At 39.8% G+C, this 20,432-nt stretch overlaps 1 protein-coding gene and 1 long non-coding RNA gene across 3 annotated transcripts; both read right to left on the bottom strand.

The window, feature by feature from the left end:
• Positions 1 to 613: 613 nt before the first annotated feature.
• LOC121873871 lies at positions 614 to 7,553 on the bottom strand. Its single transcript, XR_006090317.1, has 3 exons — positions 7,170 to 7,553; positions 4,388 to 4,507; positions 614 to 638 (listed from the first exon to the last, which is right to left on the bottom strand). It is a non-coding gene; the product is annotated as an uncharacterized LOC121873871 (long non-coding RNA).
• Positions 7,554 to 9,093: 1,540 nt separating this feature from the next.
• On the bottom strand, positions 9,094 to 14,900 carry LOC121873872 (UPF0764 protein C16orf89 homolog). 2 transcript variants are annotated; one of them, XM_042377705.1, is made up of 7 exons: positions 13,846 to 14,898; positions 11,978 to 12,145; positions 11,674 to 11,781; positions 11,184 to 11,422; positions 10,719 to 10,869; positions 9,948 to 10,095; positions 9,094 to 9,640 (listed from the first exon to the last, which is right to left on the bottom strand). In XM_042377705.1, exons 1-7 carry the CDS (start codon positions 14,528 to 14,530, stop codon positions 9,526 to 9,528), a joined length of 1,614 nt encoding a protein of 537 aa, XP_042233639.1. In that variant the 5' UTR covers positions 14,531 to 14,898; the 3' UTR covers positions 9,094 to 9,525. The 2 variants fall into 2 exon arrangements, with proteins under 2 accessions (XP_042233639.1, XP_042233640.1); XM_042377706.1 differs by lacking the exon at positions 10,719 to 10,869 and having other exon boundaries at positions 13,846 to 14,900.
• Between the last annotated feature and the right edge of the window lie 5,532 nt (positions 14,901 to 20,432).

Consider the following 20,432-nt stretch of genomic DNA (forward strand, 5'->3'; position numbering starts at 1 on the left):
GTATAACATTAGAATGGGGAAAAGTAGGAATTTATCAGACAGGCAGGGAGCAGCAGCATTTTGAACATAGTCATAAGTGCAGATCACACACAGTAGTGCAGAGAACAGCACAAATAACTCTTGAAACAAAGGGGAGGATTCGGTGAAAAAACTGGGACGGACTTGGGGGGGATGTAGTAGAGCAGGTGTATCCAGTACAGAACCATAGGACAACAAGATACCCCCCACCCCTCAGCTTCCTATCCAGGAGGGAGGTGTGTACCATGTAAACAATGTCATCTCTGGCCACACCCCAAAATATGGTGAGTGTAGTCAACAAGGCAGTTGTTGAGAATGAAAAGAGGCCAGAGCCACTACCAAGCTCGGAGTGGATTACCGAGACTATTTCGGTGTTGTGTGTGTTTGATAGTCATCTTGACTTGAGCATACAACCATCCAGCCTTACCTTCCTGTTATCTCTGCTGCGGGAGTCTTTTGATTCCTGAGTGTCTCTTGCTGACAGAGAAGCAGAGGGTAAGCGGTGCTAATCATGAAGACTGCCAGAGTGCCACCACCGACACTAAGGTGATGCAGTTCTGCTCCATCTTCTTCAAATCGGCAGAGTTTGTGTTCCCTGCAGCCTTTCCTTTGGACACTGCCTGGTGTGAGAGAGAATTGAAAGTGTTTTAATTTAAAATTAATACAATTATGCACCTGTACGACACACATCTGAGGTCGTCAAATTCAAAGAGATGATTCTTGTTGCCTGGGTTCAGGATGCCATGAAAGCGTCCCCCCATACATCCCTCCCCACACTGGTATGAGTCACCACCAGTTGTTTCTGGTGACAATGTCTAAAACCTTCAACTGCTGCTCTTCTGTTTATAACACTGGAAGCAATGCTTGAGTCTAAGCATTTTTGCTGCATTTCACAACCAGATACATATAAATACTCTTATAATATATCCTATTACATCTCATCATATGTCCTAATAGCACAGTACAGTACTTCTTAATATACTCTAGTACATCCCTAATACTGTACTGTACAATTGAAATACTCACCAATTACAGTGTAATGACCAGCGGCCGTACCACGCCAGATTATAAATAAATCAAACAATTCATATGCGGCTCCATAATACAAAACATGTAGCTATGCCTTCTTTATTAGTCTCCCCTCTGGGCATCCGTTTCCAAAGGCGCCCGAGTCCCTGTTTTCCCATTTTTAATGCTAAGCTACTCCATCATTATCTCCCGGGCACAGTGTGTGGTAGCTGAATACCCAGCAGCTGGCTGTATTGGACGATGTGGTTAATTAGAAGGATTAAACTGTGGAGTCCGCACCTGGGCCGAACCCCTCACCGTGTGTGTTGGACTACAACCAACCTTAACAGCGTTCTTCGTTTGTTGTTACACCCTGGGGCACTCTTTACATATATGGGCACAGTATTATTGTATCTATGATTGAGGGATTAACTACTTAGAAATATAGTTATCCCAGGTTAAGTATTGAACTCATGAATATTTGGTGTCCCAGCGGTACTGTTTGCTTGTAATGATTGGTTATCAGACCACAGATTACATCGGAGAATTTTAACACATATAACATTTAGTATAGGCCACGTGGCTTAACAAACATACCAAATCGACACATCCTACAGTCCCAAGACCTGACCCGGCCACTAAGTACTTGAGTAACCCTGCTATATAACTTGATATAACTGTGTTAGGTAACCACACCATAGCCCAAAACACCCGGGGAGTAATAATTAGGAAGTACTACTGACCTGCGACATGACCACACCGGACAAACAGCTGTCAGACCCCCAACTTAAGGGAGATCAAGGACCGCTAATCAGCCAGCACCCCTGTTACCCAACCCAACAACCCGGTCAAGACACACCCACTTCAGTAGGAGGTCATCCCACAGCTCTTCCTCAATATATATAGGACCTGTAGCCCTCTCGGAGAGAAAGAGGAATCTTGTAACCAAGGAGGGCCAACAACGGCGTCCCCCAGTCCCGCTCATCAAAGTCTGTCACTAAGAGTACTTGAGTCTCAGCGGGTCCATCGACAGAGTGCTGTCAACTCAACGTGTAAAAGTAATTGCTGGCTGTGTGGCGGTATAAGTGGGGTGATGAACCTCCCAACGATCGACTTGTGAAGTTATGCGAAAATATCATAGTCTATCATACCCTATTATGCGAATCCCCATTAATTCCCTCTAAGCAACTAGTAAATAAAAGCTGTAACACGCATTTTGTGTTTTATATACTACACTTGTACTGAGCCTGTGTTAATACATAGTCACCCCCACACCCTCAAGTCACGCTACCTACTTCCTCACTATACGATTCTACTACTATAAACTCCTACCTTACATAAGAACATAAGAACATAAGAAAGTGGGATACTGCAGGAGGCCGACTGGCCCTTGGGGCAGAATATTTCCACTTCATCCCAACACTTCCATGTGTGCCTATCAGCTTCGTCTTGAAGCTCCTAAGCGTCCCCGATCCTACTATAGCTTTTCGGTAGCCTGTTCCACATATCCACAACTCTATTACCAAGCCAGTGCTTGCCTATATCCTTTCTGAATCAGATTTATCTAATTTAAAGCCATTTGTTCTAGTTATTTCGTTATTACTGAGCTTCCAGAACATCTTCCATTTTACCCTTGTTAATCCCACTTACCCACTTGTACACCTCTATCTTATCTCCTAACTCTCACGCCTCTCTAATGAATGTAAGCCTAAGCTTTTCAGTCTTTCTTCATATAGAGTTTCTAATATTATGAATCATTTTTTGTCATTCTTCTTTGTACTCTCCAAGAATCTATAATATCCATTCTAATGAGGACACCAGAGCCCCCAAGACCACATAAATCATGTGGCCTCACTAATGCTTTTAGGCAAAGTTTTAAAGATAAACGTCAGCAGTTCTGTTGCTACAGACCTAGATGAACCCAAGAATCCTGTTTGCCTTGTTGCGAGCAGCCTAATACGTGTTTTTCTAGGTTTCAAGTCGTTGCTAACAAATACACCTACATCTTTTTACAAACTGAGTTTTCTATTTCCGTGTTACCTAGTTTATACGCCCACGTTTGTGTCGTCTTCCCTATCTGTAGTACCTTGCATTTTATCAGTATTAAAATTCATTTGCCCAATTCTCACCCTCATAAGGTATCTAGATCTCTTTGAAGGTGTTCAAAGTCACTGTCTGAATTTATCACTCTCCCCATTTTGGTATCATCTGCAAATTTACTAATCCTACTAGTTATGCCTAAATCAAGATCATTAATGAATATAACAAACAGCAGGTGTACTACCACTGAATGCTAGTTAAAGTGCCATGTTGTTCATTCCGAACTAACAGGAGGTGTTTGATACCACCTTAATTTTGGATTTTGTCGAGTGTGTTATGTAATCATCTGTATTGACAATGAAGCAATATCATGAGTGTATAATGTTGTAATCAAGACTGATCTATTTTACTATTAATTTAAAGTAAAACCAAAGCGGTCCAGTCTGATCTGAGTGTAATTAATTAACATCTTATTCACTCCATATGTTAATAAATATTAAATTAGTAAACTACAAGTATCACCATTCTATTCCTTCTACACAATGGTTCTCAGAAAATAACTAGTAACTCACGTGCCTAGAAGTTCGCTAGCAGGCTACCTAACAGTTCCATGAGATATGTTATATTCTAATAAAAGTCTGGGTGGTGGCAGGCTACCGTTGTAAGTATAATAAGTGTTATAAAACGAATAACATGGTTTCCCACACTAATCCATGGTTTAGAATATAACTAGATCAAAACAGTATACAGAGGAAAACAGGACTCTTACAAATTGGTGACTTAGAAAATATAAGCAAGAATATAAGTATTGAAGAATAATAACAGAAGAGAATAAATATAAGAAATATTTGAAATAAAAATATAAGTATATAACTATATTGAAGAATAAAAAGAATAAGGATAAGAAGAGAGTAGTAAAGGGAAACAACCCCCCCCCTTACAACAGTACTTTCTAATACTGTACTGTATACCCTAATAAACCCTAGTACAGGTTCTGTACATCATAATACAGTATACCCAAGTCAATTTTGTTTTACAAAGAACGTTCATTTGCCCCAAAAATGAAGATCAGATTTGAGTAAATCACATAAAAAAAAAAAAATATATATATATATATATATATATATATATATATATATATATATATATATATATATATATATATATATATATATATATATAGTTATTAATATATATATATATATATATATATATATATATATATATATATATATATATATATATATATATATATATATATATATATATATATATATATTCTCATAAGAAAAAGAGCCACAGCCATTAAACGAATATTTACCCTTTTCTCTAATCTTCAGACCACCAAACTATTTTGTAATCCTCTGTACAATATCCCACACTTCTTCTTATCCTCCTTACAGTGTCCAAATGAAATTGCCAGTGGAGGATCAATCATCATCTGGAATAAATCCGAAAATATGTTGACATATAAGCCAAATTATCAGTAGCAACACCAATATACCTGTAGTGCACTCTAGTGGCTAGGTTTCTGCTGAGGGGAAGTTCAACTAATTATCCAGTGGGGAATTCCCGGCAGGTAGTGGCATGAATTTATGAAGAAAGTTAGATTTAAAAACATTTATACAGTGGCTACTGAAAAAAACATTGGAAGCAAGAATGAACTCGTTTGGTTTATGTATTTCAAGTGACCTAAAAACTTCATATAAAGGTTCTAGAGAATCATGAATCTTGTTATATACTATAGTGCATCTCCTCCCCGACTTACAACCTACTCGACTTACGCCCACCCGCACTTATGATCTGCCTCAGTTGTACCAAAATTTGGTCAACTTACGTGTTTTTGAGTCCCAAAGTCAGTACACAGACAAAATTCACTTTAAAATGGCTGGCAAGCTTAAAAGTGAGTGTTTTGTGGTGCTGAGAAGAAAAAGAGACACCCATTTTAGATTTTGTGTATAATTTAAGCATTTCCGACTTACGACCTGGATTTGGGTCCCTAATCCCGTCGTAAGTCGCGGAGGAGCTGTAGTTTCACAATATTCTTCCTACAATATGATAACCTAAAACAAACCTACATGTACTGTAGATAGTGTAGTGAATGTAATGTAGAGAGTGTAGTGGATGTACTGTAGATAGTGTAGTGGATGTACTGTAGATAGTGTAGTGGATGTACTGTAGATAGTGTAGTGGATGTACTGTAGATAGTGTAGTGGATGTACTGTAGATAGTTTAGTGGATGTACTGTAGATAGTGTAGTGGATGTACTGTAGATAGTGTAGTGGATGTACTGTAGATAGTGTAGTGGATGTACTGTAGATAGTGCAGTGGATGTACTGTAGATAGTGCAGTGGATGTACTGTAGATAGTGTAGTGGATAGTGTAGTAGATGTACTGTAGATAGTGTGGTGGATGTACTGTAGTGTAGTGGATGTACTGTAGATAGTGTAGTGGATGTACTGTAGATAGTGCAGTGGATGTACTGTAGATAGTGTAGTGGATGTACTGTAGATAGTGTAGTGGATGTACTGTAGATAGTGCAGTGGATGGATAGTGAAAAGGATACTGTAGAGTGTAGTGGATGTACTGTAGATAGTGTAGTGAATGTAATGTAGTAGAGCGTAGTGGATGTACTGTAGATAGTGTAGTGGATGTACTGTAGAAAGTGTAGTGGATGTACTGTAGATAGTGTAGTGGATGAACTGTAGATAGTGTAGTGGATGTACTGTAGTGTGTGTAGTGGATGTACTGTAGATAGTGTAGTAGATGTACTGTAGATAGTGTAGTGGATGTACTGTAGAGAGTGTAGTGGATGTACTGTAGATAGTGTAGTGGATGTAATGTAGATAGTGTAGTGGATGTAATGTAGATAGTGTAGTGGATGTAATGTAGATAGTGTAGTGGATGTACTGTAGATAGTGTAGTGGATGTACTGTAGATAGTGTAGTGGATGTACTGTAGATAGTGTAGTGGATGTACTGTAGATAGTGTAGTGGATGTACTGTAGATAGTGCAGTGGATGTACTGTAGATAGTGTAGTGGATGTACTGTAGATAGTGTAGTGGATGTACTGTAGATAGTGCAGTGGATGTACTGTAGATAGTGTAGTGGATGTACTGTAGAGTGTGGTGGATGTACTGTGGATAGTGTAGTAGATGTACTGTAGATAGTGTGGTGGATGTACTGTAGTGTAGTGGATGTACTGTGGATAGTGTAGTAGATGTACTGTAGAGAGTGTAGTGGATGTACTGTAAATAGTGTAGTGGATGTACTGTAGATAGTGTAGTGGATGTACTGTAGATAGTGTAGTGGATGTACTATAGATAGTGTAGTGGATGTAGTGATGGTGATGTATGGATAGTGTAGTGTAAATAATGTAGTGGACGTTGTTAGTTGATGTAGTGATGATGATGTAGTATCAATAGTGTACTTGGTGTAGTGCGTGGTGGAAGGCAGACAAGAGTATGGAGGAGGTGGGTTGTGTGTGTGGTGGAGGTGGGTTGTGTGTGTGGTGGAGGTGGGTTGTGTTGGAATAAGTAGATCTTTATGGACACATCTTAGGCTCTATCATACGTTCACTAAAGATTTTTTTTTGAACGGTTCATCATATATCGTTATTTCTATTAACATTTCTTTGGATCATAATAGAAAGCGAGTGGTGTATAATAGTGGGTTAAGGTATCAGAATATAGTTACCCAATGGTGTAAAATAATTGACAAGGTTGTTATGTGATTGGGTAGTTACGGGTTCAACTGGCATTTGACGCGGCGCGCTGCTACTGGTAAAACCAAAATTCTTTTTTTTTGTTTTATATTTTACATCGCTGTTTCTTAACTTTCACTCTGGATTTAAATTGCAAGGGTTAAGATGAATATATTGGTGAAAATCTACATGAAATAGAACAGAAAAACAATAATAGGGAGTTCACACGTATTATTGTTGAATGCACCTTCACCAACACAACTCCTCCCACCCAAATTGCCACATTTTACTGTTATCTTTGAAATATTAGTGTACCACCAACATACTGAATCAATAAACACATGACAAAAAAAATGTCAAGTAGCAACAAGTTTTGTTGAGAAAATGGCAGCGTCCTCACCTGCAGGAGACTTGTGTACAGCCTGTCGGTGTTTGGGTCCTGTTTGTTGACACATCACCACCGTTTATATACCAATAATGTCAGTTATTTCTAAAGTCTCTATTATCATTCACTTCAATAATCCATCAAAACACAGTAGATAAGCCAGAGGCTTCAATACAAACGACGAAATAGTCCAGCAATGAAGGAGTTACTCCACCTGTTCCAACGACTGACGCTTTCTGACCACTGGCCACCACACGGCGAGTATTGTTGAAAAAAATACCACGAACGTGACTTGACGCCCTCTTTATTCTCCTATCTTTGAGAGTATATGTTACTAACTCAACGTAACTTAACCTAACAATCCTAGGGTAACTTTCTGTATATAAATAAGGATACACTGTTGATTCAGTCTCTTAGGAAAATGTACAAGAGCTTCTGTTCGTAGTACATCTTTAACATTTAACGTAGCATCTTTGATACAAGACGCTATTTTGTCTTTAGTTTTCGAATTTATGGATTCTCTCGGATTATATTACGCAAAAATACTACTTATATAATATATTGATAAGTAAAGGCATCAAAACTAACCTTTATACAAGTCTTATGTCAAAGATTTCGTAGAATTTACTGGAAAAGGGACCATACTGGCTCCAAGTTGCTGGTGAATGTTGACAACAAACCCTCACAGAAAACGGAATATGTTGGGGAAAACTATACTGTAGATGTTACAGCAGAAGTAAAGATAATATTTATTTATTTATTTATTTATTTATTTATTTATGTATTTGTTTATTTATTTATTTATTTGTGCTTTTATTTTTATCGTTGTTGAATTAGGGTAAGAATACTCTTTCTATTCAAACTTCCGTCTCTACCTCCCTCACACTCTCTCTCCCTCCTGTTCAACCTTCCCTCTCTATCCCCCTCTCTCCCACTGCTCTTCACTCTCTCTTCAAACTTCCCTCCCTCTTTCCTTCCCTCTTCAACTACCTTCTCTACCTCTCTCCCTCCCTTATCCTCACTTCAAACTTTCTTCTCTACCTTCCTCCTTCCCTCTCTCTTCAAATGTCCTTCTCTACCTCTTTCTCTGCCAGTGTGTGTGCGTGTTACTTTTACTTACCACTGATCGGCTCGTTAGCCGCTTGGGCAATCGGTCACGTCTCTGTTACTTTTCCTTTTCTTTCATCCTCTTTACCAAATGATCGGCTCGTTAGCCCCTATGCTTGAACTAGGAGCAAGTCCTCTGCTCATTGTTTGTTTACGAGCTGCTTGGTTTGAACGGCTTCTCCCATGTACAATGTATCATAGTGAGTTCTTTCTGTTTAATATGCCAGGGGGTCTGGGGGGGCTAGGAAGTTACATAGGTTTCTTACAATGTTTTGGTGGCTTGTTTTTCTTGTCAAATAAAGTTAAGTTAGGTTTACTTAAAAGTAATCCCATTTTAATACATTTGCCCAAACTTTGACAGTGCCCACTGCAAAACAGTGAAGTTGTGGCATTTTTAAGTAAATTTTCTACGAAAAATCAGCAATGGGTATGTCATCAGCAATTACCCTCTTCCAGTATGGGGATATAAATTTGTTCAATAAGTCTTACAGTGTTCAGTGGATCAAAGGTACAGAAGCCTCAAATAATGGAAGAACTAGGACAGACAAGTGTAAAAAGAAAAAATAGTGTACGAGACGTTTTTCCTGAGTGCCAAAGCCATATATAACACGCACGCACGCACGCACCAGGTTTGCTGGTATCATCAAGCAGACTCCAGCCATCCCCTACCTCTCACCCTTTATAAACAGAACATTTATGGTTCCACATACTGTACTTTTAGATTGCAATAAACTGGAATACAAAAAAACAATATGAAGAGACGAAAAGCTGCTGCCTTTTTCCACGCAATGTTCTTGAATGCATATAATAATGATGCAAATCAAGGAAAATATAGTTGGTATGCTTTATTATGCTACGTACAAGTTACAAGTATGGTAAACATAATTAACAGTTGATATTAGTCATGGTCAGTCATTATACTGCCAACCCAGCACTATGCAAATAACGTAACGCCAACACGTCACAGCAGCTCCCAAGTAGCTGCTGAAATCGTCGTCATCGTATAAATTACGATGTGGATTTCAAACATACAATCACCTTACTTGAGTTTGGTTTTATTTGTGTTAATGAATATGTATTTCATGACTTGAGACTGTCTTTTTATTCCCCAAATTTGTCAACAGCAGAGCAGAAAAAACCCTCAACGGTCACTTGAAAATGCCATAAATAACATAAATAAGATGATCATAAACACAGGTGAGTACGTGTGTAGGTAGGCTGGTAGGGTGGTGTGCAGTAGGTGTTAGCAGTATCCCCGCCAAACCTACAACAGGATGTCGGTGGTCAGAAAGCGGACAAACAGACTCAGATAACCAAGAGCAACGGCAGAGCGGTGGGCTAGGCAGTGGCCCGCCATGGGACGCTCCTCACGACGAACTCTGCACACAAGACAACGAAGTTATTCCTCCTCCCCAATATTTTTATGTTAGTAAGCTGTATTTTATGGTCAAATGTGTGATGAGGGCCGCAGTTCAATATGGGAAGGTGACTAAATTTATTACTTTCTAGAATAACAAAATTAAGTTTGAGATATGTTTTTAACTTACGGTAGTACTGTTCGGTGCAACACTTACCTACTTGGTGTGTACTGTACCTAGTGTGGCTGCTGGTAGTGAAGGTGTGGTGTCATTAGCTTAGTATGGGTGTTGGCACTCATATGGTATAGGTAGGCTATGTGACACTTACCTGATGTGGGTAGTGGGTGGCTTTGAGTGATGGCCGGCGAACACTTGGGCGTCACCGAAGCAACCAGAATCACGCTGCCAGGAGAGCACCCGGGCGAGCCAATCCTTCCTGAAGAAGTCTCTGTAGCCCAGGATACCACAGAGCGCACCTATGGATAGAGACATAGTCGACCTGTATTACTATACATGTATATGATGTATGTACAATATGAAGGTGCTAGTTTTATGTTAAAGTGATCGTCTTTATTTATTCATTTTAAGAAATCCTGCTTTGAGTTCTTAGCATGACACTGGGATTTATTTTAATTATTTTATTTTATTTATTTTTTACGGGCATTAGCCCACCCGGCCACAGGTCATTTTTAATAACCCACATCAAGGCCTAGGGGGGCTAAAATATAATAATTATAATAATAATAATAATAATAATAATAATAATAATAATAATAATAATAATAATAATAATAAATAATAATAATAAAGAGCCATAAAAAATAAAAATAAATTAAAAATATCAAGAGTGAGAAATGATATACGTATGTTGTGTAGTCAAAGTAAGAGAAATAATTGAGACCCTGCAATTGTGTGTAAATGCGGCAGAAAGTCAGATCAGCAACCTGGGACTTGGTCACAATTTTTGTGATGCCATATGGCAGCAGGGTCTACCATTAGACATCACATTATGCTTCCAATATCTTTCCAGGCGGTAGTACCTCCCTCTTTGATAGCTGGTAACCTAGCATGAACTTAGAGCACTGTGACCTGAGCTGACCTTGTTCCATGAAAAGGTCACGACGGTTCGTGGGGAAGTCAGCCTCGGAAATGGTAACAGCCTCAAACAGCACGGCAGCACATAGCTGGCTCAGAAGGTGGGCTACACCACCTGCCCCGGCCAGACGCTCCAGCTGGTGCCCACAACCTGCCTACACCACACAGGAACATATACATGGCCTTAGTGACTGTCCAATGCTTTCATCTGGATAAGAAATCTCTGAAGGTTATTTTATTTATTTGCATGCAGCTAATTGTATAGTGAGAACATTATATGAGGGTGATAAGTATGAAAAGGGATATTAACTTTAATTTGAGAAAAGGGCTGCTGAGAGGCTATTTATGGCCAGGACTGTTGTATAGTGCTTTAAAAATTTATTATAGATAAAGAAAAGAAAGAGATGAGGGGTAAGAATAACAAGGCAGGTACGCAACACAAGGAGAACGAGACACGCTTAGGTGTTACCTGGATGCCGATGATGAGGTAGAAGACCTGGTGAGTGAGTGAGTAGCTGGAGTAGCCCGGGGCAGTCATGCGCTCCCAGCACTCTTGGCTCACGGCACACTGACCATCTCCATGTACATTTTGCTGACGCCCCTCGCGCGCACCGGCTGTTTCACGCCTACCCAAGGTCCTACCACGCTCCCCATTCAGTTCTTCAGCTACGCATTGGTCCGACTGGTTCTCCACCAACTGTTCTTCGCCTGCATCGGAGTCATTCACATGTAAATTGCACTTACAATGGGCGTAAACATGCACACGTCCTAGTTACCTGGCATTGTAACTAAACAATGGAAATCCTAGCGACTTATACTCCACTTAATAATACAGTACCGTACATGTATATTAAATATTTAAGAAACTGGAACTGGTGAGATTTTGTACATTTCATTATTCGTCTCATGAGATTTTGTCGAATGGAAAATTACAAAGATTTGAAAGTACATAAGCTCACCTGAAAGGACGGGGAGAGGGTTGTGTGGTAGAGTGAGGGCGCTGGTATTGAGATGACGGGTAGTAAGCGGCACCTCCCAGAACCCAGCATCCAGCAGCGCTCCCAGCTCTGTAACAGTGGTTATACTATGCTAGTAACACTAGGTAGACGGAAACAATTCCAGCACCTCTAATTTAACAAGATCAGTACTGCACCGCAACCTACTGAGAAACTGTATGGTGGAATTTTCTCTGATGGGGATTGATCCACACAAGGAGAAATATATGATAATTCACACTTGGGCACTGAGGAGGGAGTAACTCACGGCTGTAGTAGGTGGGGTCAGCCTTCATAATGAATACTTGGCCCTCACTGCTAAGTCGCGCTGCCTCTTTCATGATGGTGTGTATGTCCGCCCGCGCCTCCTCTACGCTCATTTTCCCTGTAGAATATTTGTCGCCTTCCAGTGCCTCCATCACTAGCCGAAACTGTGCTGTAAGAGATAAGATAAAGGTTTTTAATTAAGGGATGGTGTCAGGCGTGTGCTATCTGTTGTCTGGTGATATGTAGGGAGTACGCGTACTTTTAAACCGTGTCTGAAACAGTGATGTATCTAGCTTCCGTAATAAAAACCTTTCTATCGCTTTTCTGATGCTTATGGCGATGATCCAACAAATAATGGCGTGTGTGTGTCCTGTACCAAGACAAGGAATAGATCGGCCATGAAGTAAATTTCCACACTCAACACCACAAGGAGTCTCAAAGGTCCTTACGCTCACTCTTTTAACTGGAATCCCGCACTGAGACCACTATAATTAGCAGCGTTCCCCCTTTAACTGCTAGATTAAAAATATTACATGCCAGTCTTTGTTAATCTCTAACCACGACTCAAGCCACTCATTGTTACACATCTGAAAACGGCTTCTTTCTGAGAGGGATTATCACGAGTAATCATGAGGCTGCTGCTGGTGGATCTACGTGGACGATGTCATCATACACACAAACACACAGCTAATGACGACCCGAGGGTGGATTAAAGCTCTTCTTGCTGCCTTTGTAAATTGCCCAGGTTTCTTGCTCATCAAAGAGGCATGTGAAGGTGCCGCCACCACTTTTACACTGACAGTCGCAGCAACCATTGCAATTACAGTAAAATGCGCAAAACATTGTAATCTTCCAATACGCAGGTTCATAATGCAATGGTTAAGTTAATTCTTGCATTGTATCACTGTTATGGCATTTACAAGTTTCTGTAAGTCCCAAAAGGGATGGCAAAGGTGGGGGTGTGAGTAGTAAAATGCCATACACAAGTGCAGTCAGCTACTGGGGCACGGCCAACTAGTTCTCACTCTCAATAACTCTCCACTAATGCTACAGTCGCCAGCCGGGGCCATCCATCACCTCTGCAATACCCATCACCGTTTCTGACAGTGGTGTGATTTCTTCGATAGATGGGTCCGCAGTATACATCCGCATCCTAGTAGAAGGAAGCTTGTTGTATTTACCACTATACAGTGAGTAATCTTGGACCGTACAATGTTTACAGTTTTTGCGAGGAAACGTAAATCAGGTATAAAGTCAAGACAGCATGAGTTGCGGGTCTGGAGTTTCAAGTAGGCCCGGTAAAAAGAATAAAAAAAATAAATGTTTTCTTCCCTCACAACCATCCCGATAACCATGATTGGTGACCATACATTTTGATTAGATAGTTTAAGTTTTGTAGTGTCAATTTATTTAAAACTAAGTTCTCCGAGAGCAAATTATAATTGTAAGGAAGGCGTGTGTAGGAGTATGTGGAGGGGGATGTTTGTATGCTTTCGTGGGGGAGGGAGGGGGATAATGACAGACCGTGCACCAGTCTGCTCAGAGCCGTTTCAAAATAATTACTCTTGGCGATCCCGAAATTACAGGCCACCACAGGCTGTCAGGCCTGCCCGAGATGATTACACGCATATATATATATATATATATATATATATATATATATATATATATATATATATATATATATATATATATATGACCTATTTATCTACTAGCTATGACTAACTTTAATTACCTTTTCAGAAGTGAATATATTATTAAGATACAAATACTAACGTGACTGACATATGTATTCAGAATACGTTTAATGTAAACCACACCACAATAGTAAGTATCCCCCCCCGTATCACCGCCTGGCGGGCACCTCACCTTCTGCGATGCGCGTCCCTATGACTGCGTCCAGGTTCATCTGGGTGACGTGGCCGCTGAAATACCGAATAACCCGCAGACACGCCATCATCACCCGATCCAGGGTCTCCGTGTCAGGCTGAAGCAAGCCTTCTCTCTCAGTTTTAGGCACATCTTCCGCATCAGACCGATGTTGATCATCTGCAGGTTTCACAGGGACTCCTGCTGCAGAATCTTGCGCTATATTCGCGGGCGGCTTCAGCAGGTCAGCTCTTTTAGCCTGATACAATTCACCCTTGGAGGGTCTTAGCAAGATGTATCGGTCAATTTGAGGCAGGACCCTAATGACAGGCTCTTGCAATCTATCCGTGAGAGGCTTTAACAGACGAGCTCTCTCAGTCTCAAGAAAGCCTATCATTGCAGGTTGTTGCGGCACATCTAAGGTAGGCTTTATCAATGAATCCGCGTTGACATGTACACGACCTTCCGCCTCAGAGTGCGACAATCTGAGATCATCAAAAGTAAATGGAAACAGCTGCCTTGCAACGGTAAGACCCGATACTGTCTCAGACTTCTCCGAGAGCAACAACTCCGGGTACGAAGCTTCTACATGACGTGAAGCGATTTCGTGAAGTGGTGTAGTTATCAGTGGGCTGATGTGACCAGCGGCCACCAGAAGCAGAAGCGCCACGCACGACGATGCCATCACGCCCCCTGCCAACTGTGGTATCTCCTGGTAGCTGTTAAAAGTCAAATAACTTCTGAATACTAAAGTTATTAACCTCAGTTGTCGCGGCTGGTCTTAAGAGTCGTAGCGTAATAAGAGTGCAATGAATCTGAAGAATTGTAACGTTGTAATTCCGAACAGCTGATTTACTGTATTTTAATTTACAATCATTTTTACAGGAGACAAGATTTGAGGTTTATAATATATGATCGATATTGGCATCCACTAAGATGACCGAGGCAGTGTGGTAGCTGAAGACGAGTGCGTGAGCAACGAGTGGTGGGTGAAGAGCGACTGGACTGTTGCCCCCGTGCGTCCGTATTGTTCAGCCGCTGCACGCACTCTGATGTCTCTGAGACCTGAGTCGACTCGCTGAAACCTAGACCCCGGTGTCTTGAATATTTCTCCTTTTTTTCTCCTGTCTCTTGAGATATAATTTACCAAAGTATAAATACTGGAGTAAATTTCCTTAAAAAAAACATCTATAACATGGAATTCTTTTAATACTGCCACTTGACGGGGAACTATTTTACGGAGGGGTAACGAAAGTATGTTCCAAACTCGCGCATGTGCATATGTGACACATGGGAATCTATATCACGGAAGAAAAACATCCCGTGACATCGGCTCACCAGGAACTAGCCCTGCCCTCATCACCAAAGTGGTCTAAATTCGACGCTTGATGATCGGATCTCGTGACCCACCAGACTTGTTATACCTCATGTTGGTCAATACACTAATTCAACTAAAAACATGTTTTGTTTTTAGCTTAGAAATCTATTCTGTAGTTCCACTTGTTGAAAAAAAATACGCATTCGTTTTCTTTATCCTTTAAAGAATTTGTTTTATTGTGTTATACTTTATTCTCTGTGAGAAAGGACGGAAGCATTAAGTTAGACATACTGTAAATATGTAATTGATTATGCATGAAAACTCATATGCGTGACTGAGGGTTTGTATGTATATATGTACCTTTATTGTGTGTGCGTTTATGACTGCGTTGAGGTCTATGTGCGTGTTTGTGTGTGTGAACGCTTTTGCATACGTGTACTCTTGCGTTAGATTAAGGCAGCCCTACCCTCACGTCATTTCCTTATTAACATAATCCCCCTCGTGGGAGGAAGGGAGTAAGGTTGAAGGGAGAGTAAAGGGAGTGGAGGGAAGAGAGTAAGGAGATAGGAAGAGAGGCTGAGAAAGAGGAAGGAATAAAGGAAAACAGAGAGGCAGATAGATAAGGCAAGGAGATAGAGTGGCTATAAAGAAAGGTATGGGAGAAGAAGGAAGACGAAATGAATGAAGAAGAGAAAGAGGGAGGGATAGAAGGAAATTATATGAAAGTGGGAGGGAAGTATGACTGTCAAGATAAGAAGGTTACGAGGAGAATAAAGGAGGAGGAGGAAAATGGGAGGAGAGGAAGGCAAGAGAAACAAGGAAACGATAATTATAAAAGTGAAGAGAAAATGTTATTCGGGTGAGTGGGATATATATAGGTAGTACAGAAAACAGGAATATAAACATTAAATACTTGTACAATACTTATTTGTTTTATTTTTTACACCTCCACATTTCTGCTCATTCATACACAGTTTGAACCTGGCTATAATTACAGATCAAATTCACAACTGACAAAGCCTTCATATAGTTTGAACTTTGGATAGTTACAATTAAATTTAAAGCTTTGTATGTTAATTCTTTCCCTTAACTATAACTATAAAAGTTTAACAGAGATAGAAACCCCGGATCCTGGACTACATAATATCTCCATTGGATTTAGCAATGCAACGGAACATGTGCCTGTTGAGATTACTCTTCTGGGTAGAGGAGTAGTCACACTGGGGACACGAAAATGGCTTCTCTCCTGTGTGTTTTCTGATGTGTTTGAAGTAGTTGGTCCTGATGGTGGTGGTGTAGGGGCAGTAGATGCACGTGAGACCACGGTGTGGAGGAGTGTGCTGGGTGGTGAGAGGCAGCCACGTGTCCATGCCCACAGCAGTGCTGCTCATCTGGCGAGAGAGAACTCAGGTTGATTCCATTGTAACTTGTATTGTACATGACTCGGTATTGTAGGTTTTAGATACATTTCCTTTTTGTGTGTCTATTTAAAGGTGCTCTTAAGTTCTGGAAGAGGGTCATTTGGTTAAATTGTAGTGGATTTCTCCTCTACAAATGCTGTTTGTTGCTGCATAGCCGACCCCGCGAAATCCACAGTGTGTGCCTCGTGGTCTAGGTCAACCAGCGCCGCCCACGGAGCGGGGGTCAACTATCTACCCACGCCTACCTCCGCTATAAAAGACCTGACCTCGTGGAGATCTCTCTCTTTCTACCTACACCAACCAGCCAGCAACACCTACACCTCCTCCGCCGCTGCCTGGCGGTCCTCGCTCCCGCCGGCGAGCATGGCGACCCACAGCTGTCCTCCTCTGAGCATCCTCACCAATCAGCTCTCTCTACTCAACGCTTGCAACCAATCCATACCCCACAATATCAGTGTAAGAGCAGGTCAACTCCAATAGTGTGTAAATGACTATATATAAATGTTACTGCTGTGTCACTTACAGTATATGCTAGGACAACATTTTCATAATACCGTTTTGTATTTGTATCAACACTCATCAAATAAATTCCTCCCGCGTCTGTATTGGTTAACCACAGGGCAATGATGATGTGGCAACTCTTCGTGGATTAATACATGTTCTTTATGTTTAAAATTGAATCACAGTTACCGTCGGACTTTTAAGTTGTATACTGTCATATGTCTTCCATCTTAACTAAGTATACTGTGGCTTTTCTTTGTCAGTGTCAGATATTCTCAATTTCCGGGATATTTTGTTTCGGCTCTCAATCTTATTTCCTTCTCTTGTTATCTGCCAATAAAGTTCAGTATTGAAACATGGGTTTCCTGTATTGTTCTCTCAACAACGGACGGGGAGAGCGAGTTCCGGCTTGATGACAGGATATTGACATTCCTTTACCCCCTGTTTGCCTGAGGGCTCCACTACACAACATATTAATATTTTACAATATTACGTAGAATTCCTCCTCAGTACATCACACACCTCGCTGTCTCGCCACAAAATAATGGTCATCCGAGAATGCCTCCGGGGGACGTATCTATCATGTAGGTCATGTTACCTATGATATCTCAGTTTGGCATATAGTAGTGTCAGCTTTGTCTGTCAGTGTACTGTACAATATTGTTGCCGTCTACCACTCTTCAGTTTCTGTGAGGTATCGGATCACCCGAGGAAGATAATTACGGTAGTACTGTATTGATTTTTAGGTCAGTAGGTCAAGGTTATTTTCAAGCTTCAGGAAAGGCCAGATACATATTACTGTATGTACTGAGGCCTAAATATTATTGATATGGTTTGATTTATAAAAACAATTTCTATAAATAAAAAAACTAACCATGGTAAGTCTACATTATCAGAGGTTAATCTAGTGTAATTATTATGACAACTCGGCCCATTACAACTTATAGTGTTTTAATTTTATCATATTTCCAGACCTACGCTAAATATCAGCCATAGTCTTGATGATTAACCCTTTAATGGTGATGGTTTAATCCTTTAATGATGATTTCACCCATTGATGTTGGTTTAACCCTTTCAGATAATTATTTAACAAAGAAATTGATTGCTATTCAATTCTTTGAACAATGTGCATTGAACTTTTTGTTTAAACTGTACTGTAGAGGTTAAACCATCACCCTGTTGAATAGCCAAACTCAAAGGGTTAAACTTCTGCATCAAAGAATTTATAAAGACGTGGATGTAGTAGTTTCTAACCTGATTGTAAATATAACCTAAATAGTATCGCTAGTACAGTATGTGGGAGTACTGGGTAGGTAAGGTAAATGGCAATTGGGTTGGGATTCGACCAAACAAAAGTGGTACAATATGACAGGTACAGTAGTATTTATTAGGTATGTGACAGTCTTTGGTAACCCATGGTATTATAATGTAAATTGTCCCACTGTTGTAGAATAACTTTTTCTCTCTCTGTTGGGTTTACAAAATATTCTTTTAAATAAACAGTGTTCTTGCTAGACACTGTAATGTTTGGTGAAGTTGCATGGTACAGAACTTAAGCTATGGTGGTGATAATGACATTAGTGATGGTCATGGTAGTAGTGATGACCATTGTGGGTGGTGACAGTCATGGTGATGTCTGGTGTTTGTGTGGTGATGGCAGTACAGTAAAGGTGTAGTGTTGTCAACTAAAGGGGACAGTATTATAGGTAATGGCAATAGACAGACTGATGATGTAGATGGTGATGGCATTGGTGATGAAAGCTGTTGTTATCTTTAGAAAATATCAGAACTGGGGTCACATCACTTGTCCCTTCCTTTCCTTCCCTCCCTGCATATTGTTTCTGCAGTCAGTGCCTCTCCAACATAAACAAACAAAAATCTAAGTATTGTATTGAAGATGTGTGCCCGATACCCCCTCTTCCACCACCAATAACAAATGTGTTCTCAGACCTATGACTATCTTGATGGCAATAGGTCAGCTAGGAGGAGAATAAATACTGTAATCAAACCATCATACAATGTTTAGTTTCCTTTTATTATGTGTGAAGCAGCGTTGACTATTACAACTAACGATGATGCTCACGTGTTTGGTTATGAAAGAACCTGTTTAACTATCAGGTTCTGGTATATGAATGACAACACTCATCTCAAGGGTTACTGGCCGAGAGCTCTAAGAAATACCTAATGATAAATTGCTTGTCTTGGTTTATACAGTATATGCTGTTCTGTACCTCGTTAACCTGTTCATAGAGCAAAAAGTCTCCTTGGAAACTGTGAATTGAAAATAATTAAAGTTAATACAGTGTACAATACAGTACTTTTCCTGTATGAGATTTGTCTTTTGATGAAACAATAATATGTTTTACAGTCTATATGTAATTATATAGTTTTGTAATTCTCATGTTAATCTCATGAGAAGCACAACACTCGTCTCAGCACTGAAATGGTGTAGAGTGTCAACTGGGAAAGACATTAATTTTTTCTTTGAATTAGCTGTGATACAACAAGCATATTGCAGTCATGTATAAATTTAAAATTATTTCATCATCATAAAACACTGATGAGCTATTAGTTTTTAATAAAATCAAAGTTAATGCAAAATTTATGTGAACATTGAACAAAATCTCTCGTAAACTTTACATATTATTGTAATATGATATGATGATTAAGTATGCAATATAAATACAATAAGGAAAGGGATGAAACGGAATTAAATAAATATTGTATCCCTGACAATGAAAATTAATTTGAGACATAAAGAATGAAAATAATACTAATACAGCAGAAGGATGAGGATATATAATAATACTATGGTGTACAGTACCAGCAGATGCAGCCTCTGGTACAGTATATAATACATGTTTAAAACTATAACAGACTAGAATAATACATTTAATATTTCAAGAAACAGCCTCTAGAGTATGACAGAAATATAAATAACATTATTCAAACAGCTTCCTTAACGATAACATCCGGGAATGGTGTAACTAAAGAAACCAATTACAGTACCTGAGAATCATTGTACCAGAAAACTTATACGTATTGTAAAATGAGACACAATGAAATACTGTGATAGAAAAACTGTAATTACAAAATGCAAATACTGCACTGTACAATATACAGTACAATATTGTACTCTGTATATGATATCAATACACCAATACTTTGTTTAGCACTTAGATGCATTCCTGGGGAAGTGAGTGCTTATCAAATCAGCACAGAAGGGGTCATTATACCTGTACAGTACTGTACTGTATTAATGTACATATGGAGATGTATTCCAGAATTATTTCCTTCATATGGTCAATACTGTACAGTGTATGAGGATTTCATTGTTGGTAATGGTA

This window comes from Homarus americanus, unplaced genomic scaffold, assembly GCF_018991925.1.
Source record: "Homarus americanus isolate GMGI-L3 unplaced genomic scaffold, GMGI_Hamer_2.0 scaffold25827, whole genome shotgun sequence".
NCBI classification, from domain to species: domain Eukaryota; kingdom Metazoa; phylum Arthropoda; class Malacostraca; order Decapoda; family Nephropidae; genus Homarus; species Homarus americanus.